The sequence below is a fragment of the Sporobolomyces koalae genome (assembly GCF_050403365.1).
Source record: "Sporobolomyces koalae JCM15063 DNA, S_koalae_JCM15063T_v1_ctg29, whole genome shotgun sequence".
Lineage (NCBI taxonomy): Eukaryota > Fungi > Basidiomycota > Microbotryomycetes > Sporidiobolales > Sporidiobolaceae > Sporobolomyces > Sporobolomyces koalae.
The window spans coordinates 35,793-51,818 of record NW_027481742.1 but is presented as its reverse complement, the minus strand read 5'-3'; the positions used below and the strand labels follow the sequence as shown (position 1 = coordinate 51,818).

At 56.9% G+C, this 16,026-nt stretch overlaps 5 protein-coding genes across 5 annotated transcripts; 2 read left to right on the top strand and 3 right to left on the bottom strand.

The window, feature by feature from the left end:
- Nucleotides 1-146: 146 nt before the first annotated feature.
- On the top strand, nucleotides 147-3,575 carry JCM15063_004464 (uncharacterized protein; the record flags this gene model as incomplete). The annotated part of the gene is made up of 9 exons (XM_076679934.1): nucleotides 147-1,206; nucleotides 1,279-1,535; nucleotides 1,604-1,702; nucleotides 1,784-1,923; nucleotides 1,992-2,065; nucleotides 2,126-2,280; nucleotides 2,343-2,871; nucleotides 2,934-3,011; nucleotides 3,076-3,575. The coding sequence occupies 9 exons, from the start codon at nucleotides 147-149 to the stop codon at nucleotides 3,573-3,575; spliced, it is 2,892 nt and encodes a 963-aa protein (XP_076532911.1).
- A 1,991-nt stretch (nucleotides 3,576-5,566) lies between these two features.
- Nucleotides 5,567-8,029, bottom strand: JCM15063_004463 (uncharacterized protein; the record flags this gene model as incomplete). The annotated part of the gene is made up of 9 exons (XM_076679933.1): nucleotides 5,567-6,087; nucleotides 6,161-6,354; nucleotides 6,421-6,513; nucleotides 6,587-6,621; nucleotides 6,688-7,003; nucleotides 7,073-7,182; nucleotides 7,269-7,603; nucleotides 7,675-7,766; nucleotides 7,848-8,029. 9 exons carry the CDS (start codon nucleotides 8,027-8,029, stop codon nucleotides 5,567-5,569), a joined length of 1,878 nt encoding a protein of 625 aa, XP_076532910.1.
- Nucleotides 8,030-8,307: 278 nt separating this feature from the next.
- Nucleotides 8,308-12,734, bottom strand: JCM15063_004462 (uncharacterized protein; the record flags this gene model as incomplete). Its single annotated transcript, XM_076679932.1, has 6 exons — nucleotides 8,308-8,335; nucleotides 8,412-8,440; nucleotides 8,505-8,573; nucleotides 8,641-8,904; nucleotides 8,978-12,260; nucleotides 12,328-12,734. The coding sequence occupies 6 exons, from the start codon at nucleotides 12,732-12,734 to the stop codon at nucleotides 8,308-8,310; spliced, it is 4,080 nt and encodes a 1,359-aa protein (XP_076532909.1).
- Nucleotides 12,735-13,140: 406 nt separating this feature from the next.
- JCM15063_004461 (WD40 repeat domain-containing protein) lies at nucleotides 13,141-14,749 on the bottom strand (the record flags this gene model as incomplete). The annotated part of the gene is made up of 5 exons (XM_076679931.1): nucleotides 13,141-13,389; nucleotides 13,478-13,866; nucleotides 13,932-14,006; nucleotides 14,067-14,139; nucleotides 14,228-14,749. The coding sequence occupies 5 exons, from the start codon at nucleotides 14,747-14,749 to the stop codon at nucleotides 13,141-13,143; spliced, it is 1,308 nt and encodes a 435-aa protein (XP_076532908.1).
- A 131-nt stretch (nucleotides 14,750-14,880) lies between these two features.
- On the top strand, nucleotides 14,881-15,852 carry JCM15063_004460 (uncharacterized protein; the record flags this gene model as incomplete). Its single annotated transcript, XM_076679930.1, has 6 exons — nucleotides 14,881-14,974; nucleotides 15,062-15,081; nucleotides 15,193-15,379; nucleotides 15,456-15,554; nucleotides 15,628-15,673; nucleotides 15,744-15,852. 6 exons carry the CDS (start codon nucleotides 14,881-14,883, stop codon nucleotides 15,850-15,852), a joined length of 555 nt encoding a protein of 184 aa, XP_076532907.1.
- Between the last annotated feature and the right edge of the window lie 174 nt (nucleotides 15,853-16,026).

Genomic DNA, 16,026 nt, shown 5'->3' with positions numbered 1-16,026 from the left:
GTCGACTTTTGAGACGTTCGCTATCATAGAGACTCGACCCTACGCGTATTTCAAGAGTCTCGATCGCCGCTGCGCATTGCCCCACGGTCTTGGCTTCAATTGCAACCTTATCCTCGAACCACCCGCAAGATCGCCTCGCTTTGCCGATGGCGATACACCTCGAACAGCATCCAATAGAGCCGCCGCAACTGCACCAGTCGACCTCGCGAACGAGCCTCGAGGATTTGGACGCTCTTGCGCAGCCGAATGAGGCGAAAACGCGGAGAAATGATAAGCGAAATGTGTGGACGATGGACTCGCTCGCGCGCGACAAGCTGTACGGCACGCGCGAGACGGACTCGGGCCTCGGTACACGCGACAGCAAGGGCAAAGGTCGAGCGAGGGAGTGGACTGTTGAACTCGACACCGTTCACGCGACTCGCTCGCATCCGAACCGCCGCCGTCGGAGTCTCGACCAGGACGAGTCGGATCGAGACGACGAGGACGAGTCCGGTGACTCGGACGGTTCGAGCCTGAGCACGGCAGAAGGGATTAACTCGTTCGCGCGAATGGCCAGTCCCACTCCGGGCCATCCTAATGCCGACGACTTCCGCCCGACTCCTCCTCCTGCGCCACCACCTCTGCAGACCCCCGCACCGGTTGCGACATCTTCTTCCACAGCGTCTCAATCGAGTCCGCCCCCTGCGTCGCCACGCACGCTGCATTCGATCCTGAAACGACCCTCGCCTGCGCGAATACATTCTTCGAACGGCAGCGACGTCCCGACCTTGTCTTTCTCGCCCTCGATACATACAACGCTGTCTCGCACGGCCTCTCCTGGAAGTCCGCCCCTTCTGACGACTTACGCCCCACAACTCGCACATTCCGCTTCTCTCGAAACGCCCTCGACCCTGTCAGACCAACCCCCTACCCTGTTGTCGCCCGCAGAGGGTCGGCGTCCTGTTTTTTCGACGCTCGATCGAGTCTCGACCGTCGGAGACGAGAAAGAGACGGGCGTCGCGAGTGGTGGCACTTCGAGCGGTGGCGGCGGCGGTCATGGGTTCGACCCGACCGCGACGATCCGAAGTTGGAAGAGTTCGTTCACGACGCGTAAAAATCCAGACAAGAAACGGTTGGCTGCGCTAGGATTCGAAGAGGAACTGCTACGAGATTACGATTTCTGGGCTAGTTTCGGCATTTCGCTATGCAATATTGGGGGTTTGCCAGGTACGTTGAGCGCGGGCAAGAGTCGGTCTATTGCCGCCGCTTCAAATCTGACCTCGGATTGTCGTGTGACAGGAACTGTCCTGGGTGTCCTTACGGCGCTTCAGACCGGAGGAGGGAGCATGTACGCCGTCGCATGGCCACTTTCGGGCTTGTTCATGTGTGCGATCGCTGCGGTTCTCGGCGAGATGGTGTCGACCTGGCCTGTTGCCGGAGCCATGTTCACATGGGTGTTCAGGCTGAGCCGCAGCCTCAAAAGCCTCGACCCATGGGCGCGGTATCTGAGTTGGATGACCGGAAGTTTCCTCCTGTGCAGCCATATACTGCTTCAAGTACGTCCCTACACACCTTGCATTTCGAGAAGCGCTTGCTGATGTGCTTGGATGTCTTTGATGTGTAGATCATCATTACCTGGCAGCTCGCCCACAATCTGCTTGGCGTCGTTGCTATTTTCACCAGCAAGGAGTATTCCTTCTGGGTGACAGTAGCGATATGTTGGGTACGCTTTTTTCCGGACCTAGCACACCTCTTGCCTGTCTGCTGCCAAGACCACTGATCCTTTCGTGACATGCACGAATAGGCGATCTGCATTTTCGCGGCACTGGTCAACTCGTCGAAGCTGTCTCGTTCGCCATGGCTGTGGCGCTGTGGAGGCTGGTTCATCATGGTCGCATTTGTGATCATCAATGTGACGCTTCTCGTGCACTCGACGAAAGTCAGGTAAGCGATTCTTGTGAGGATGCATTCCAACGGTAGCAGCGTATCTGACGATCTGTCCCTCGCTATAGAACGGCTACCTACGTATTCACTAGCTACTTCAACACGACAGGTTTCGAAAGTAAAGGTTACGTTTACATGCTGGGTAAGAGGAGGAATCTCTCAGTTCCGAGCATCCGCTGTTGGCTCATCAGTCTCTCGACAGGTTGGGTTCTGACGTGTGTCGCGACCGGTATGGAGGCGTCTGCTCACATGGCTGAAGATACGATCAGACCGTCACGCACAGTCCCCTTGGCCATGTTTTGGAGTGTTGCCGCGACCTACCTGATGGGTTGGGTCTCTATCTGCGTCCTCCTCGCTGTAGGTCTGTTCTCTGGCTCGATTCACGCAATCGCGGAAGCTGATGCAGCACCCGAATCCAGACTGTCGACCCGGTTGGACTTCGACCGGATCTGCAAGCTTCGATCGCGCTCATCGACAATTCGCTTCCGCGTCGATACACCGTGATGGTCCTTGTCCTCGTTCTCATTTCGCTCGTCTTCCAGAATGTGGCGCAACTCCTTGCGACGAGCCGTTTCATCTGGGCATTGGCACGCGAATCCGCCCTGCCATTTTCGGCGTTTTTCCGGCGACTCAGCTCAGATCACAAGCAACCTTTACCGGCAATCTGGGTGACGATCGCCATCGCAGTTCCGACTCTTCTCTTCCTCGCCATCGACTCTCACATTTTTGCGACAACGCTCCTCGAAGGCGCAGGAATTTCGGTCGTTCTCTCGTGGTCAATTCCCATCACGATCTATTTATTCTGCCCGAAAGACGTGCTCCGAGGCGATGGCAGAGCCCAGTGGACTCTCCGCCGCGCCAGCAGACCTTGTGCGTTTGCAGCCGCATTGTTTTGTTGTGTCTTTATCGTCATGGTGTGCCTGCCCACGGGCTACCCCGTCACTTCCCGTAAGCCCAGCAAGATCCGCTCTCTCTCGCAGGTCTTCCCCGACTGATCCAGTTCTCTGCAGTGACCGCTTCATATGCTGCGGCCGTTTGGGTGGGCGTGTCATTGCTCGCATCGCTTGCGTGGATTCTGTATGGCAACAGTAAGTCTTCCCATGCTCTCGCTCAACAATCCTAGTCTGACGAGGCTGTTGCTCGGTTTCGCAGAACATTACGCTGGGCCGATCAAAACGACGACACGCTGGACAATCGGAGCCGAAGTCGACCTGCCCTCTACGAATACAAACCAGGCCGGGACGAAGAAGAGATCGTCGATCAACGCGGACACGACGACTTCGGCTCAGTACGGTCGGTCTGCGCACGTGTTTGCCGTCTCTGGCGAAGAGACCGCACCTTCACAAGTCGGTCAATGGACCCAAGATACGAGAGATGTCGAGACAGGCATCTCCGGCACCGGCTCCGAGTGGACGGAATACACAGAAGACGACGATGATGATGATGACGATGATGATGATGATGACGAAGAGGACGAGGAGAGGAGAGACGAGAATCGGGGCAAGACGCAGAGCAAGCATGAACCCAGGGTCCGGGACGAAGAGGGCTCGATTTCGAGTCATCGAAAATCCGCTAGCAATCTGGATTCAGGCGCGACAATTGGAGTTGCACAGTCCGCCGCCCGCGTCGACCAGCACATTCGTCCGGTTTGAGCGTCCGAGCTTGCTTGTATACCGTGTTTCGACTAAATTATTGATATGTTTTGTAGGCTTCATTTGTTTCTTCGCTGTTGTAGTTCCTATTCAAGCATTTTGGCTCCCTCTAAGGCTACTCACTGTGTGCCTTTGGAAATTGCAGGGTCCGAGAGCAGAGAGGCTCGAGAGCGTCCGTCTTGGGGGCCTGAGCTCCTCTCGGCGGCATCCGGACCGGTCTTTCTGCATGGTGCTTCCTTGTGCAGCTTTGCTTTCTCTACGCATTACCAACCCATTGTCCCAGCACGCTAGCTTCCTCGACCTCGAGATGGCTACGCTGTATATCGCCGAGGGGTTGTGCTCGTCTTCCCATGAATCCGGCGTCCCGCTTCCCCGCTCCCAGTTCCCCCTACTTCACACACTACTTGAATCTGCCGAGTATCAAAAGACGGTAACCGGACACCAGATTGCGAGCCGGTCCACCTCGTCCGCTGCGAAGCGGCAACAAAACTCACACCTCGCTGCGACTCCGATATCAGCCAAAGTTTATCGGAGCCCCTCAACTGCTTTGCGTCAGATCTGGAGCAGGAACATGAGTCGGGTAGGAAAGGCCAGATCCGGCAAGCTTGGAGATACTCCTTCTTCGCAACCTTCAGGCTCGGACGCCGCACCTTCAAGCCGACACAATGTATTCGGTACCGGCGTCGATAATCCGCGAGACATACAGCGGCAAACCCGACGACCCGTTACTACGGACAGTGATCGGTTCAGCACCGGGCATACGCCTTTGAGACCGGTGGCGTCTGCCAACGTTCGGGCTGGTGCGCGGCGCAAACCTGCTCCGCTCGTCCTTGCCGTCACCGCACACGACTTTTCCGGATCCTCGACTGCCACAAACATCAAAGCGAAAGGTGAGCCCGCCCATGCTCTCATGCCTAAACAGCCTGACCTTAACCTCCGAGCTTGTTTGTGCGGAAACCAGAGAAAGAAGTAGTCGCCTGCGGATCCGTCATACCACGCATAGATCACAAACAAAGTCATACACGTAGCCACCAATCCGATCCTCCTTCCGTTGAACGTGGGCACTCGTATGAGCGTACAAAAGCTCCGAGCAAACTTTCCCAGGGATCCGCTCAAGACTTGACGAGCCCACTATCCGTCGATCCGCCATTCGATTCGAGTTCATCCTTCACCGCCTTGATTCCGAGGCGGGACGGAATGAACGCCCTCCACTTGCAGAAAACGTTGTCCTCGGGTTTGAGCGCAAAAGGCCAGCGCACAGATACAAATGATTTTGTCACTTCCTCGCCTCCCCTGAGACCCTCCAAGTCTCCGTCAAAACCGTCGAATGGATCGCGTCAAGATCAAATGAGACCGTCGATTACTAGACGGTTGCAAGCACGAGGTCCGACCGGATCCGACTTGTCGTCTTATCGGGAAACTCGCAATGCTTTACTTGATCTTCTCCTTGAAGGTCCCGCTGTAGACGCTGTGGAGACCCTTCAAACGTCCAACGAGCGGAACAAGCGCAGCTGGAGAGGAGGTTTCGGCAGCGAGAAACAAGAGTTCAACATGTCCAATTTAGCGACGAAGGCAGGAGGATCGAATGCTCAATGGGAGAGAAAAGATGAGACGAAGCGGAGCACTGCGGGAATGCTCAGACGCGCTACGAGCAAAGCGACACTCCGTCTGTCGACCAGGCTGAGCCGACCTCGCAGCTTTCATAGCGTGCCGACGACACGTGCTCGAAATGAGGGCGGTTTTGGATGCTTCGATTCGTCGCTCGAGCTGCATCGCGCAACGACGAACGCGTACTCGACCTATGGAGAGAGGTGGGAGTCAACGCATCGGCAGTCTGAGGAGGAGAGACACATTCTGCATAGATGGAAGGGATGGATTAGCGAACGGACAGGGTCGAACATGTTACAGCATGGAATTCAGGCAAGGAATATGCAGTGCAACAACAAGTAACACAAATACTATAAACGATGGAAGAGTCAGAAGATGCCGCATCAATCACGCGACTTGAGCTCGTCTTTCCATTCTTCCAGCACTCGTCCCATAGCGAACCGAATAATCGGTGTCACCGGAACGACTACAGCACCCGCAGTCTTCTCTCTCTTCGTGTCGAGCACACTCGTGGGCTCTCCTTCCTCCGTCACCGTTGTACTCCATCTCAATTCGAGGATCCTCGCTTTGACGAGTCCATCGACGACAGTTGCGCCTAGTTCGCGACAAAGCGCAAAGTAAGGTAGCGCATCTCGTTTGCCTGGTGCCAACCGGCTCATGACGGTCAGGAGATCCTGAACCGAAAATTCTGCCGAGTCTGACTCGACCGGGGCCGGTACCGACTTTCGCAGCGGGGAATAGATCCGGAAGCCAGACGCAGATGTATTCGAGCCTGCGCCATCCGCATTCGAGTGCTCCGATGGACGGGCGTGGATGAGCTGGAGGTTGAGCAGAGCATGGGCTTGAAGGAAGTGGGAGGAATTGAGGATTGGCAAGTCGCCACCGTTGTTGACGAATTCTGTCGCTATAACCACGAGCAGACTCAGAGTCAGGATAAGGCCAATCATAGTGAAATGTAGTTCACATCTTGGACGTACTATAGTCAGATAAATGGGCGAATTTACCGCCGAAGGCTTGATAAAGCTCCTCGAAGTTATACCGGGACCTCATCTTCTCTGGCACTTGCTCCACAAGCGCATGTTCGAAGAAGCGCTTCGCTTCCGCCTTCGAGCAGTCACCAACAGAAATGATCTGACAATGTTGAGCAGTGTTCCATGCTCGTAACCAAGTCCTGCAATTAGAGTAAGGTGAGGAACAGTCCGGATAATCGAAGGATTCGAGGATGTTGTTGCCTCACATGAAGAAGGGATCGCTCGTTGCCAGCATCGTATGGGCAAGACGATCTTGCTTCGTGAGTACAATCAATGAATCGAGAATCGCCTTCATCGCACTGCGTTGTATTGAATATTGAAAGTGAGTTCAAGAAGGATTCGAACAGCGAGACGAGGAGTTTGTGTACTTACTCGTCAGCTTGAATCAGAGCTGGGAGCTTGTGAGCCTAGAGTGACTCGATTTACGGTTAGCTACTGCTGACTGCTTGATCTACCTAAGGCAACCGGCTCACTTCGTCAAAAAAGATGACCGGGATTTTCTTGTTACGTGGTTTGCGGTCTTCCTTAGAAAGGTTGTCATCCGCTTTTGGCTTCGAGGTGCTTTCGAGCTTATCACCGAGGCTTCTTGCCTCGTGCAGCGTTTTGTTGCTCTGGTCAGGCTTCGGTACCGCCGTGGCTTGCACTCGCGCTTCCGCAGGATCGCGCGCGCCATTGACAGGTGATTCTGGAGGCGGAGTCGCAAGCGTTTGAGCCGCATTGTCCTGCTTCGCGGGGTTCTTCTTTTCCTCTTCGAGCCTTTTCCTATCCGCTTCGAGCATAGGCTTGAAACTGTCACCCGCAGCCGTGCGTCAACATCTTCACATCAGGTCGGGAGGACGGCGATGACTAGCGACGTACTCCCAGTAGGTCAGCAGTGAAGACTGCAGCATCTCCATGAGTCTCGCAATGTCGCTCGTCTTGACTTGACCGCCGTTCTCGACCCGCTTCGCTACTTCGAGGCGATCGTGCTAAAAAACCGCGCAAACGTGCATTTTTGTTTTCGAGTCAGTCTTGCTGAGACTTGCACGAAGCGATTCTCGTAGCTTGAACTTGCCTTGAACGCCCACGATTCTTTCTCAAAGATGTCCCAGCCCCACTCGGCGCCCATTTGTTCCGGCAAGACGGCAAAGTACGATTCTAGCTGCTGCGCGAGCGAGAAGTACAACGACGGGAGGTCTGCAAAACCTGCGATGCGCAAGTCGAAATGCAGGACATGGTAACGATCCGAATTCGAGAGCACTTGACGCAGGAGAGCCGTTTTGCCGACTGAACTGGCCCCGAAGAGGACGGTGAACGAAGGGATCGATCCAAGCGCACGCTCGATCGCTTTGATCTCGTTTGGACGATCGAAAAACCCTGGAAGCGGAGAGAACGTGTGTGAAGCCGGGACTGGGGTTTTCGAAAATGACGGGTCTGAGCACGCCGTAGGAACAAGTATTGGATACGGGATTGAAACTCACTCTGGGACCGTTCCTTGGCATCTTTGAGCTCCTGTTGCATCTCTTCGACTTGGTGTTTCGCTTCAGAGAGGGATCTCACTGTCTCGGCAGGGCTGTCCAGGATCGCAATGACGCCGAATGAGTCACTCGTCACAGACAGTTGGAAGATGACCAAGCATGCAATAACAACTCACTTGGACAAGACTCCCATGATATCCATCAGAAAGTGGCGTCTCCCGATCCCATGCAGCTGAGTATCCCCCACTTGAGATGGCGCAGAGTTGAGTGATCGCGTCGGCGGAACGACTCGCGGACGAGGCGCTACGCAGGCGATTCTCACAGTAGCATGCCGAGCTATCGAAGTCGAGCGCTTCATGTGAGTGGCCAGAGGTGGCGATCTGTGAGAGTGAGAGGCGCGCAACCGGACAATTAAGCAAGAGATGTCAATGACGCAAAAAAATTGCGAGCTGACATCGATGTATACACGCTCAATTGCCTAGAATACAGCCTTGCACGTGGTGTTACACCATTGATCAGAGAAAGCCGGGAAATACAGTGGACGGGATACAGAAGACGAAAAGTAGGCGACAAGCAACAGGAAATAGCTATAGAGAATTCGAAAGATAGGTACAGCGCAGAATACTACGGACCACGTCAAGCTGTGTGGTCTCTCCGACAAACGCTGCGCGAGACAAGACGAGCGATTCCATCAGTCGAGAGGTCAAAGCGAAACACAAAGCAAGATAAAGTCAACGCACGGACAGCTGCCGTGATCCTTGAGCCAAGCCTACATGAGATTCGAAACATCAGTATTGCGGGGACATCATGCACGTTCGAAACGAAGAGCGAACCTTGAGGCATTCGGCATGAAAGCCGTGGGAGCAGTGTGCGAGCGCAATGTCGTCTTCTTCCTCGTAGTCCTGCGCACAGATCGTAATTCGGTTAGAACGAGAGCTAGCAAGAGTTCTTCTAGACAGGTAACCGGACCATGAGGCAAATCCCGCAGCGCTCCTCCTTCTCGATCCCTTTGCGGGCAAACTGAGGCTTGTCGACTCCAATCAGGCTCGCGCTCGTGCTCGCGATCGGAACTTCGCTCTTGCTCGAAGCGTGCTCGATGTACGGCCACTGCGAGTACGGGAATGTGCGCAGACGCGCAAGTGCTTCGGCGCCGATCCCTTTCGGTTTGACGTCGCCAATTTGAGCCGAGAGGCGCAACAGTCCTTCGTAGGACGCATCGAACTCGTCGTCCTCCTATATCACCAGGAAAAGTTTCGAGTCAATTCTGTAATCGTAACAGGATGAAGCGCAGGGCGGTGCAGCGTACGAGATAGTTCCGCGAATCAAGTGCGAGAGCGTCGCGTCCAAAGAAAGCGCCGTATTCCTCGTCGAAGATCGAGATGAGTCGGCCACCAGCTCCAAGACCGCGGAAGAATTCGCCGAGACCTCTGCGCCTGAAGTTGGGAGAACGAGGCGGACTTGCTTCCGAACGTCGTTCGAGACCTTGCTCGATGTCTCGCCAAGGTACTCGCCTGCTGGACCGGTCGCTCTCAGAGTCAGATATCGGTCCATCCCCGGATCGATTTGCGTCGTCGAGCAAGCCACGCATGAGCGCCCGCTCCCGTCTCATAGCAGCGAGTTGCCGTTGTCGAAGTAGTCGATCATGTGATTCTTGGTAGCGTTCCGACGTCGTCGTCTGAGAGACCTCAGCAGCAGCCTCATACGCTGGTCTTGAGTGTCGACGGCGCAGGACCGGGTTGGTGTCGGCTTGGCCCAAGCCGACAGAGTCTCTTGGAATACTTCGTGTGCCGTACATCGAGAGAGTGTCGGCAAGTGATGGTGGAGCAGGGCCGTTCTGCACAGCCTGCTCTTCGCCAGTGCGGGCATCAGCAGACGATGTCGTGGTGAGGGGCGTCGGAAGATCGCCGAAAGGATCGAATCTCGAGGTGAACAGTGAATCCTCGTGGTTGCGCCTCTGCTCCATGCGACGCAAATGAAGATCAGAGCCCGCGATTTCGCCCAGTAGAGCAAGCTGGCTTACATCCGAAGATTCGATCTGATCGGGGCCGAAGCGCTCCGTCCAGTGCCTCGCTTCCTCCTCTCCTCGGGCTCGGCCTTCCTCGGCGGCTTCGAGACTGTCCGACCTACCCGCAGCGTAAGCAGGGTGCGGGAAAGTCATCCTACGCCCTTCGCTGCCACTCGGCAGCATGAGTGGCAATCGCGGCTCAGACTCGACCGCACCGTTCGCTCGAGAAGCGTCTTCGTCTTCATCTTCGCGATCGAACCCGAGACGAAGTCGCGCAGACAGGGAAGGACCCGCTGGTGCGGCGAAATGGAGAGATAGTCTTGGGACCGGGCGAGCGACAGTCGATGACGAAGGTCCCAACTCGGGTTCGTTGATCGAAGGCGTCGAGCTGTCGGATGTCGTGTCCCCTACATCTTCCAACATAGCGGTTCTCCGAGAGTTCGGCAGGTGCGACAAACGTCTAGGCGAAGGAGAATCACTTCGACGCGAGAAATACGTCAATGCAGCTGCCGGCGTTGCGTGGGGGTCGATCGCAGGAGGTTGCGCTGAAGTGAGTGACGAGAACTGATTGTTGAGAGGCGTGCGAGAGCCCGAAGCTCCACCTGCTTCTCGAGAGACTGTCGCCACGAACGTAGCTGTCGTCGTTCCCGAAGCGGGCAGAGGCGCTTGTCCCCGCCTCCATCGCTCGTTCTGGCTCTCGGTGAATCCGCGCATTCGACTCCTGCTTGAGCTCACAAGCGTCTCGCCCCAAAGTCCCGTTCTCGGTGCCTCTACCGATGTCGGAGGTTCGAGGCTGGCCGATATCCTGCGCCGTTCGAGGAGTCGATGGTTGAGGTCATTGGCAGCACGATGCTCGACCTCTTCATCATATCCGGACGACACTGCATTCTCGAGAGAATCGAGTGCAGTGTCATTGATAGAGTCCCTAGTCACTCGGGGTCGTCGGGAACGGAGTGAGCTCAAAAACTGTCGGGTCCGTGAACTGTTGCCAATCGGCACCGTAGTCTCCAAGTCGAGATCTTCTGTCGCTAGCGGAGACGGAAGCGACGAGAACAAGGGAGAGGGTCTTGAATGGGTAGGGTCGGGCTGATCACCCGGAGTCGTCGTAGTGGCTGGCCATCCTTCGCCAATCCTCATTCCGATGACGGGTCGAGCAGCGAGTTCGGCGGGCTCCGGCAATGTACCCACATCCGGCAGAGTGTTGATTCTGCGCTCCCGCTCGCGATCCTGGCGGTCCTCGAACAAGAGCCTGCTCGCTCGTCGGGTCGTCTCGTCAGCCTCCAGCAGGACTGCTTCGCGAGCTCTCAGGGTCTCCTCGGCCTCGCGCAGGATTGCGTCCCCTTCCCGGTGCAGTCGGCTCGAGTCGAGGGTATGATGCTGCTCTTCTTGAGAGAAAGTTGTCAACAGCTCGGAGAAACCGATCGAACGGGAAGGTCGAGGCCGAAGTGCAGTTGTCGAAGCGATCTGCTCCGAAGTGACCGAACGCGAGGCGAGAGGAGATGTGGCGAGGAATGAAGTCGAAGTGCCGATCGCGAGGCTGTCTGTGAGGGAAGGGAGAGCTGGTCGATCGCTTGCGGGCAGAGACGAAGCGCTCGACCGCCACCAAGGTGGAAGGCGACTAAACGCATGGCGCGAACCGGCCTGTCTTGCTCCCGCTTCGCTATCCGCAACTGTAAAATCGATCAAGGAAGATGACGAAGCTTGAGAGACGTCAAGTCCAACAAAGCCAAGTCGAGCTCGGGCCGCCCTGAGCTGACGCGTTCCAGGCTCGTCGTTTGAACCTGAGCTTGCAGCTGCAGCACTTGTCGAACGAGACAAAACGGGCGCGACGGGTTGAGCTTGCGCGGGAAATCTTCCAAGTGCCGGCGCGAAGGACTGTGACCCCTGATGAGTGGTCATTGCTAGGTTGACCGAAGACTCTGTGGCATCAAATGCTCCGGGTAGAAGTGTCGACGCTCGTCTTCGTTTGCTTCCGCCTCGCTCGCGCTCAAGCCCAGCCCCGGCTGCCCTGTTGCTAGACGATGCAGGCGAGCGTCTCCTGAGGTTCGAACCGCGATGCTCTTCGCCGACATCCTGCGATTCTCGAGCGACTGACAGGAGATCCCGCCTGCCACTGACGTGGACTGCACTGGCACGCTGAGGCTCGAAAGAATGCGTTCGTGAGCGTCCATGAGCGGGTGGACTTGTCAATGACCTGCGAGAAGAACTCGCCGTGACGAGCGGGGTCGAGCTGAAGAGCGGATGATGGTCGCTCGAGGAAACAGAGGCAAGAGCCGAAAGGTGCTCAGGAGAGACCTCGCGATGTCCAGAGCGAGGAGAGACAGGCAGAGCGGTGAATGCAGCTGTGCGCGCGTCCGGATCGATTGCGGAAGAAGTCGAGGACGATACATGCGAGAAACTGCGCTTGTGGGTCGAAGGGACATCTTCGATCTGATCGCGCAGAGCAGATGTCGAAAATGGCGGCGGCGAAGAGGGGGACTCGGAGGATGCGTATCGAGCCCGCGCGATGCGATGGGGCCGATGAGAACTGCTAAATGCCGAATCGTTGAACGCCGGCGCCATGGAAGAGTAAAGTTGGATCGCGCTTTGAAGCGATAGCAGACGAGTCAGTCACCTGGGATGCCAGCCGGTACTGAAAGGAGAGCGCTCACTCGACGCGAAACGTTTCAACGGGATCCCTCGCGACGACATCCTGCGCTTCGACGTCTATCTCCATCTCGAACGGCAGTCCGCCCCCAATTTCGCTTTCGCCGGCGTCCAGCGTGTCGGATCGCGGTTCCAACGTTCTCTCGAGTGCAGTCGGCTCGGGTTCCGAGTGCGCCTCGAGCACGACCGTCGGTGCCGAGGCACGGAGCGCAGCACACGAGCGTTCGTCACCGACGCGATCGTAGCAGTTGAGCGTTGGGAGCGAGGTCGGGGTCGGCAGGAATTGTGTCGTCGCTGTCGTTTGCTGTGAGTAATCTGTGGCGAGAGCGTGCGCGATCGGTCGGGTCGGTGAGACAGCAGGTTTGTGGGAGGGGGCAGATGGCGTCGAGCAGTACGGCGAGATCGAGTCCATCTCACTCGTGCGCGATCACCTATCGATCGGACAAGCCAGCGCAAGGCTTGTGGCGTTCTGAGAATGGGCAAGAGCTGAGAGATCGAGGTTGGCGAGAAGCCGAGAGTGCGCGAGGTGGGGGTCAAGCGAGGGTACCGCGTCGGTACAACCAGAGATGGACCGGTACAGGTCGTGCTAGAATGTACGATCCCGCCTTCGAGTTCAGGATGCGAGAAGCGGAGTCGGAGTAAAAAGGCAAAGTGAGACGCAAGATTCAAAGATTGCGCGCGCGATTGCGTTCTTCCGAGACCGCTCGCGGCTCGCAGGGATCCCGCGCGAGCTTCTCGGGCACAATCTCGCAGTACTGTGAGGCTCAAATCAAGTAGACAAGTGATATCAACAAGAATTACATAGTAGGGGAAGCCATCTATTCCTCCATGCCCTGAGGATGTCGCTCCTCGTCGGGGCGGAAGGTCCGCACGGTGCCGTCCTCACTGCCACTCACCACGGTCTTGCCGTCGGCCGAGAGACTGACCGCGTGCACGATGTCTCGGTTTCCGAGCAGCGTCTTGACGCAAGACCCCGTGCGGTAATCCCACAATTTCAGCGTCTTGTCAGCTGATCCAGTCAAGAACGTCGGCGTGTGAGGCGAGAACGAAAGCGAGGTGACCGCGTCCTGCGCAAAAAATGATCTCCGGATCAGCCTACGTTCACACTCGCGCCGGGCACGTAGGTGCACAGACGAGGCTAAGCGATCGACTCACCTCGTGCGATCCGGTACTTCTCAGCCTGAACGACGAAGCTTCCCACGTGCACACGCGACCGTCGGTTCCGACACTGACGACGACCGTGACTGCGGCAGCTCCTCCCGCTTTCGGCACTTCGTTGAACGCAACCATTTCGATACTCGCTCCCTCCTCGTGTCCCGTCATCTGCGCGAGGACGGTACCCTGAATCAGGTTCACCGCTCGGAGTCCTCCTTCCGCACCGCCGAGGATCGCGACCGTCGAACTCGGGTTGATCGCGAGGCAGTTGATGCCTGACTCGAGCTTGAAGCGCGCATCCGACGGCGACAGCTTGTGGATAGCAGTGCCTTCCCGAGGGTCCCAGAGGATGAGAGTCGAGTCTTCGGATGCCGTGAGGATCTTCTTGCCTGACAAGACCCAAGAAGATGCATCAGAGGCGTGACAAGGCAGCTGTGAGAGAGCGAGGACTGACCGTCGGGGGTGAAGCGACCCGCGGTAACCGAAGCGACATGACCCGACAAAACGTGAAGAGTGTTTCCGGACGGCACTGCAAAGGGGGACGTTAGGATGGGGATTCGGGAACGAGGCCTGCTGGAAAAGGGCTTACAGTTCCAGAGCCATACGGTACCGTCGGCACCACCTGCGAGGAGCAAGTTGCCCTTCGGGTGCCAGTCGATCCACTGTCGGTACAATCAAGGACATCAGTCACAGGAAACCTAGCGAGACTCCAGCGGCACGATGCGAGAGAGAGCGCGAGAGGACACGCACGTTGACCTCGTCGGGACCCTCGAGACTGTGCAGCAAGTCCCACTGCCTCTCGGTGAATTCGCCCGTTCCTTGGGCTCGCCACACGATGACTTTGCCGTCCATGCCACCGGTTGCGACCATGGTTCCGTCAAAGTTCCATCCGCACGAGGTGACCGAGTCGGAGTGGCCCTCGAGTTTCTTGACCTCGGCGCCCGAGTCGGTGCGGAAAATGTACGCAAGGTCGTCCTCGCCTCCTGACACGGCCAAGTTCGAGTCGACCGGGTGAACCTGAAGGGTGAAGACGGCGGCTTGATGCAGCGACGAAGTAGCGAACGAGTCGTCCAAGCCGTTGTCGAGCATGTCCATGGCATCGTCTGCGTGCTCACCGTCCTGTTCGTCGAAGCCTTCGCCCTCATCTCCCGAGTCCATCTGGTCGTCGCCCTGTTCTTCGATTTCTTCGACTTCTTCGACATCGTCCTCTGCGAGGTACTCTTGGTCCTCTTCCTCGTGCTGGGCTGGGCGCAATTGTTCTTGTGCCGACATGGTAAGGTGCGAATCGTCGACTGAGAGACGGGTCGGCGAGGGAGAGAGGTGAACTCGAGTATGTCAGCGGCGCGCTCTTCGTGAAATCTGAAACTCGTCTCATCTCTCTCGCATCCTCATCCACGCTCATCATGGTCGATTACCGCGGCGCTGTTGTTGAAGACCTACAATTGTCCCCTGCGCTCGTCCTGCCGACTTCGACCAGCGTCGGAACCGCGCTGCAGCGTAGGTCGATTCTCTCCACAAGCTCCGCCGCCTTGCGGGCCCGTGTGACTCGCTGACGAGCTGACCACTCGGTATTTTCGGCGACAGTTGCATACGAGCGCGACTTTGTGAGTTCCCGCTTCCTCTGCGGCGCAGATTGACTCGTGTTCGCCTCGCCTTCCCCCACACTCATCGCAGATGCTCATGCCTCGTCCGCGTGCACGCGCGCTGCGTCGCAGTCCATCTTGCCCCTGTCGGATCGTGCTACTCGCCAACTGCTCGGGTGGATCTCGATCGACGAGTTGAAACCACTCGCCGAGGATTCACAATTCGACCTCGACAGCCCCATCTCGAACCTCGCCGGACAGGACCTTGCCGGCCTCAAGACCCCCGTGCGGAATTTCACAAAAGCGAGGCCTTACACCGGTATCTACCCCGTTCCCGTGTGCTCCGAATCACCCGGTCGCACTCTCGCTGATCCCGACCTTCGACCTCGATACAGTCATTACCCCCGATACGAGCCTCGAGAAGCTTGAACAATTCTTCGAGGTGCAAGATCAGCTTCCATGCGGAGTTCGATTCGCGCTCGTGACCGATGCTGGCGAGTCTTGGAACCCCATCTCAAGATGCGTTTCCGCACGAGATCTGAACCTTTTGTTACCCACTGCTTGCAGCGCGCAAATTCACGCTCGGAGTGGTCACTGCCGATGACCTGCAAAAGTGAGTCGAGCACACACTCATTCTCAGACGAGAAAGCTAATGCAGACCCCGACCATTCCTCGCTGTTCAGGTTCACCTTGCGCCGATACCCGAATGCTGCCCCTGCCACCTCGACGCCTCTGTCGGCGAATGCTACCCCAACAGCTCCAAAACTTGCCCCTCCTGTACCTCTTGCTTGAATGGATCGAGGCCTCACGAAGCCTGATTCGCAACATTGTCTTGTTCTCTCCCCCTTGTAAACTCGAAATTGAATATGAAGAGCGAAATGCTCGAGGCTTCTGTCAACGTAAACTCCATACGGGGCGCAGCCCCTTGGGAAATAGCGCTGTAGCTCCACAAAGACCATTGTTGGC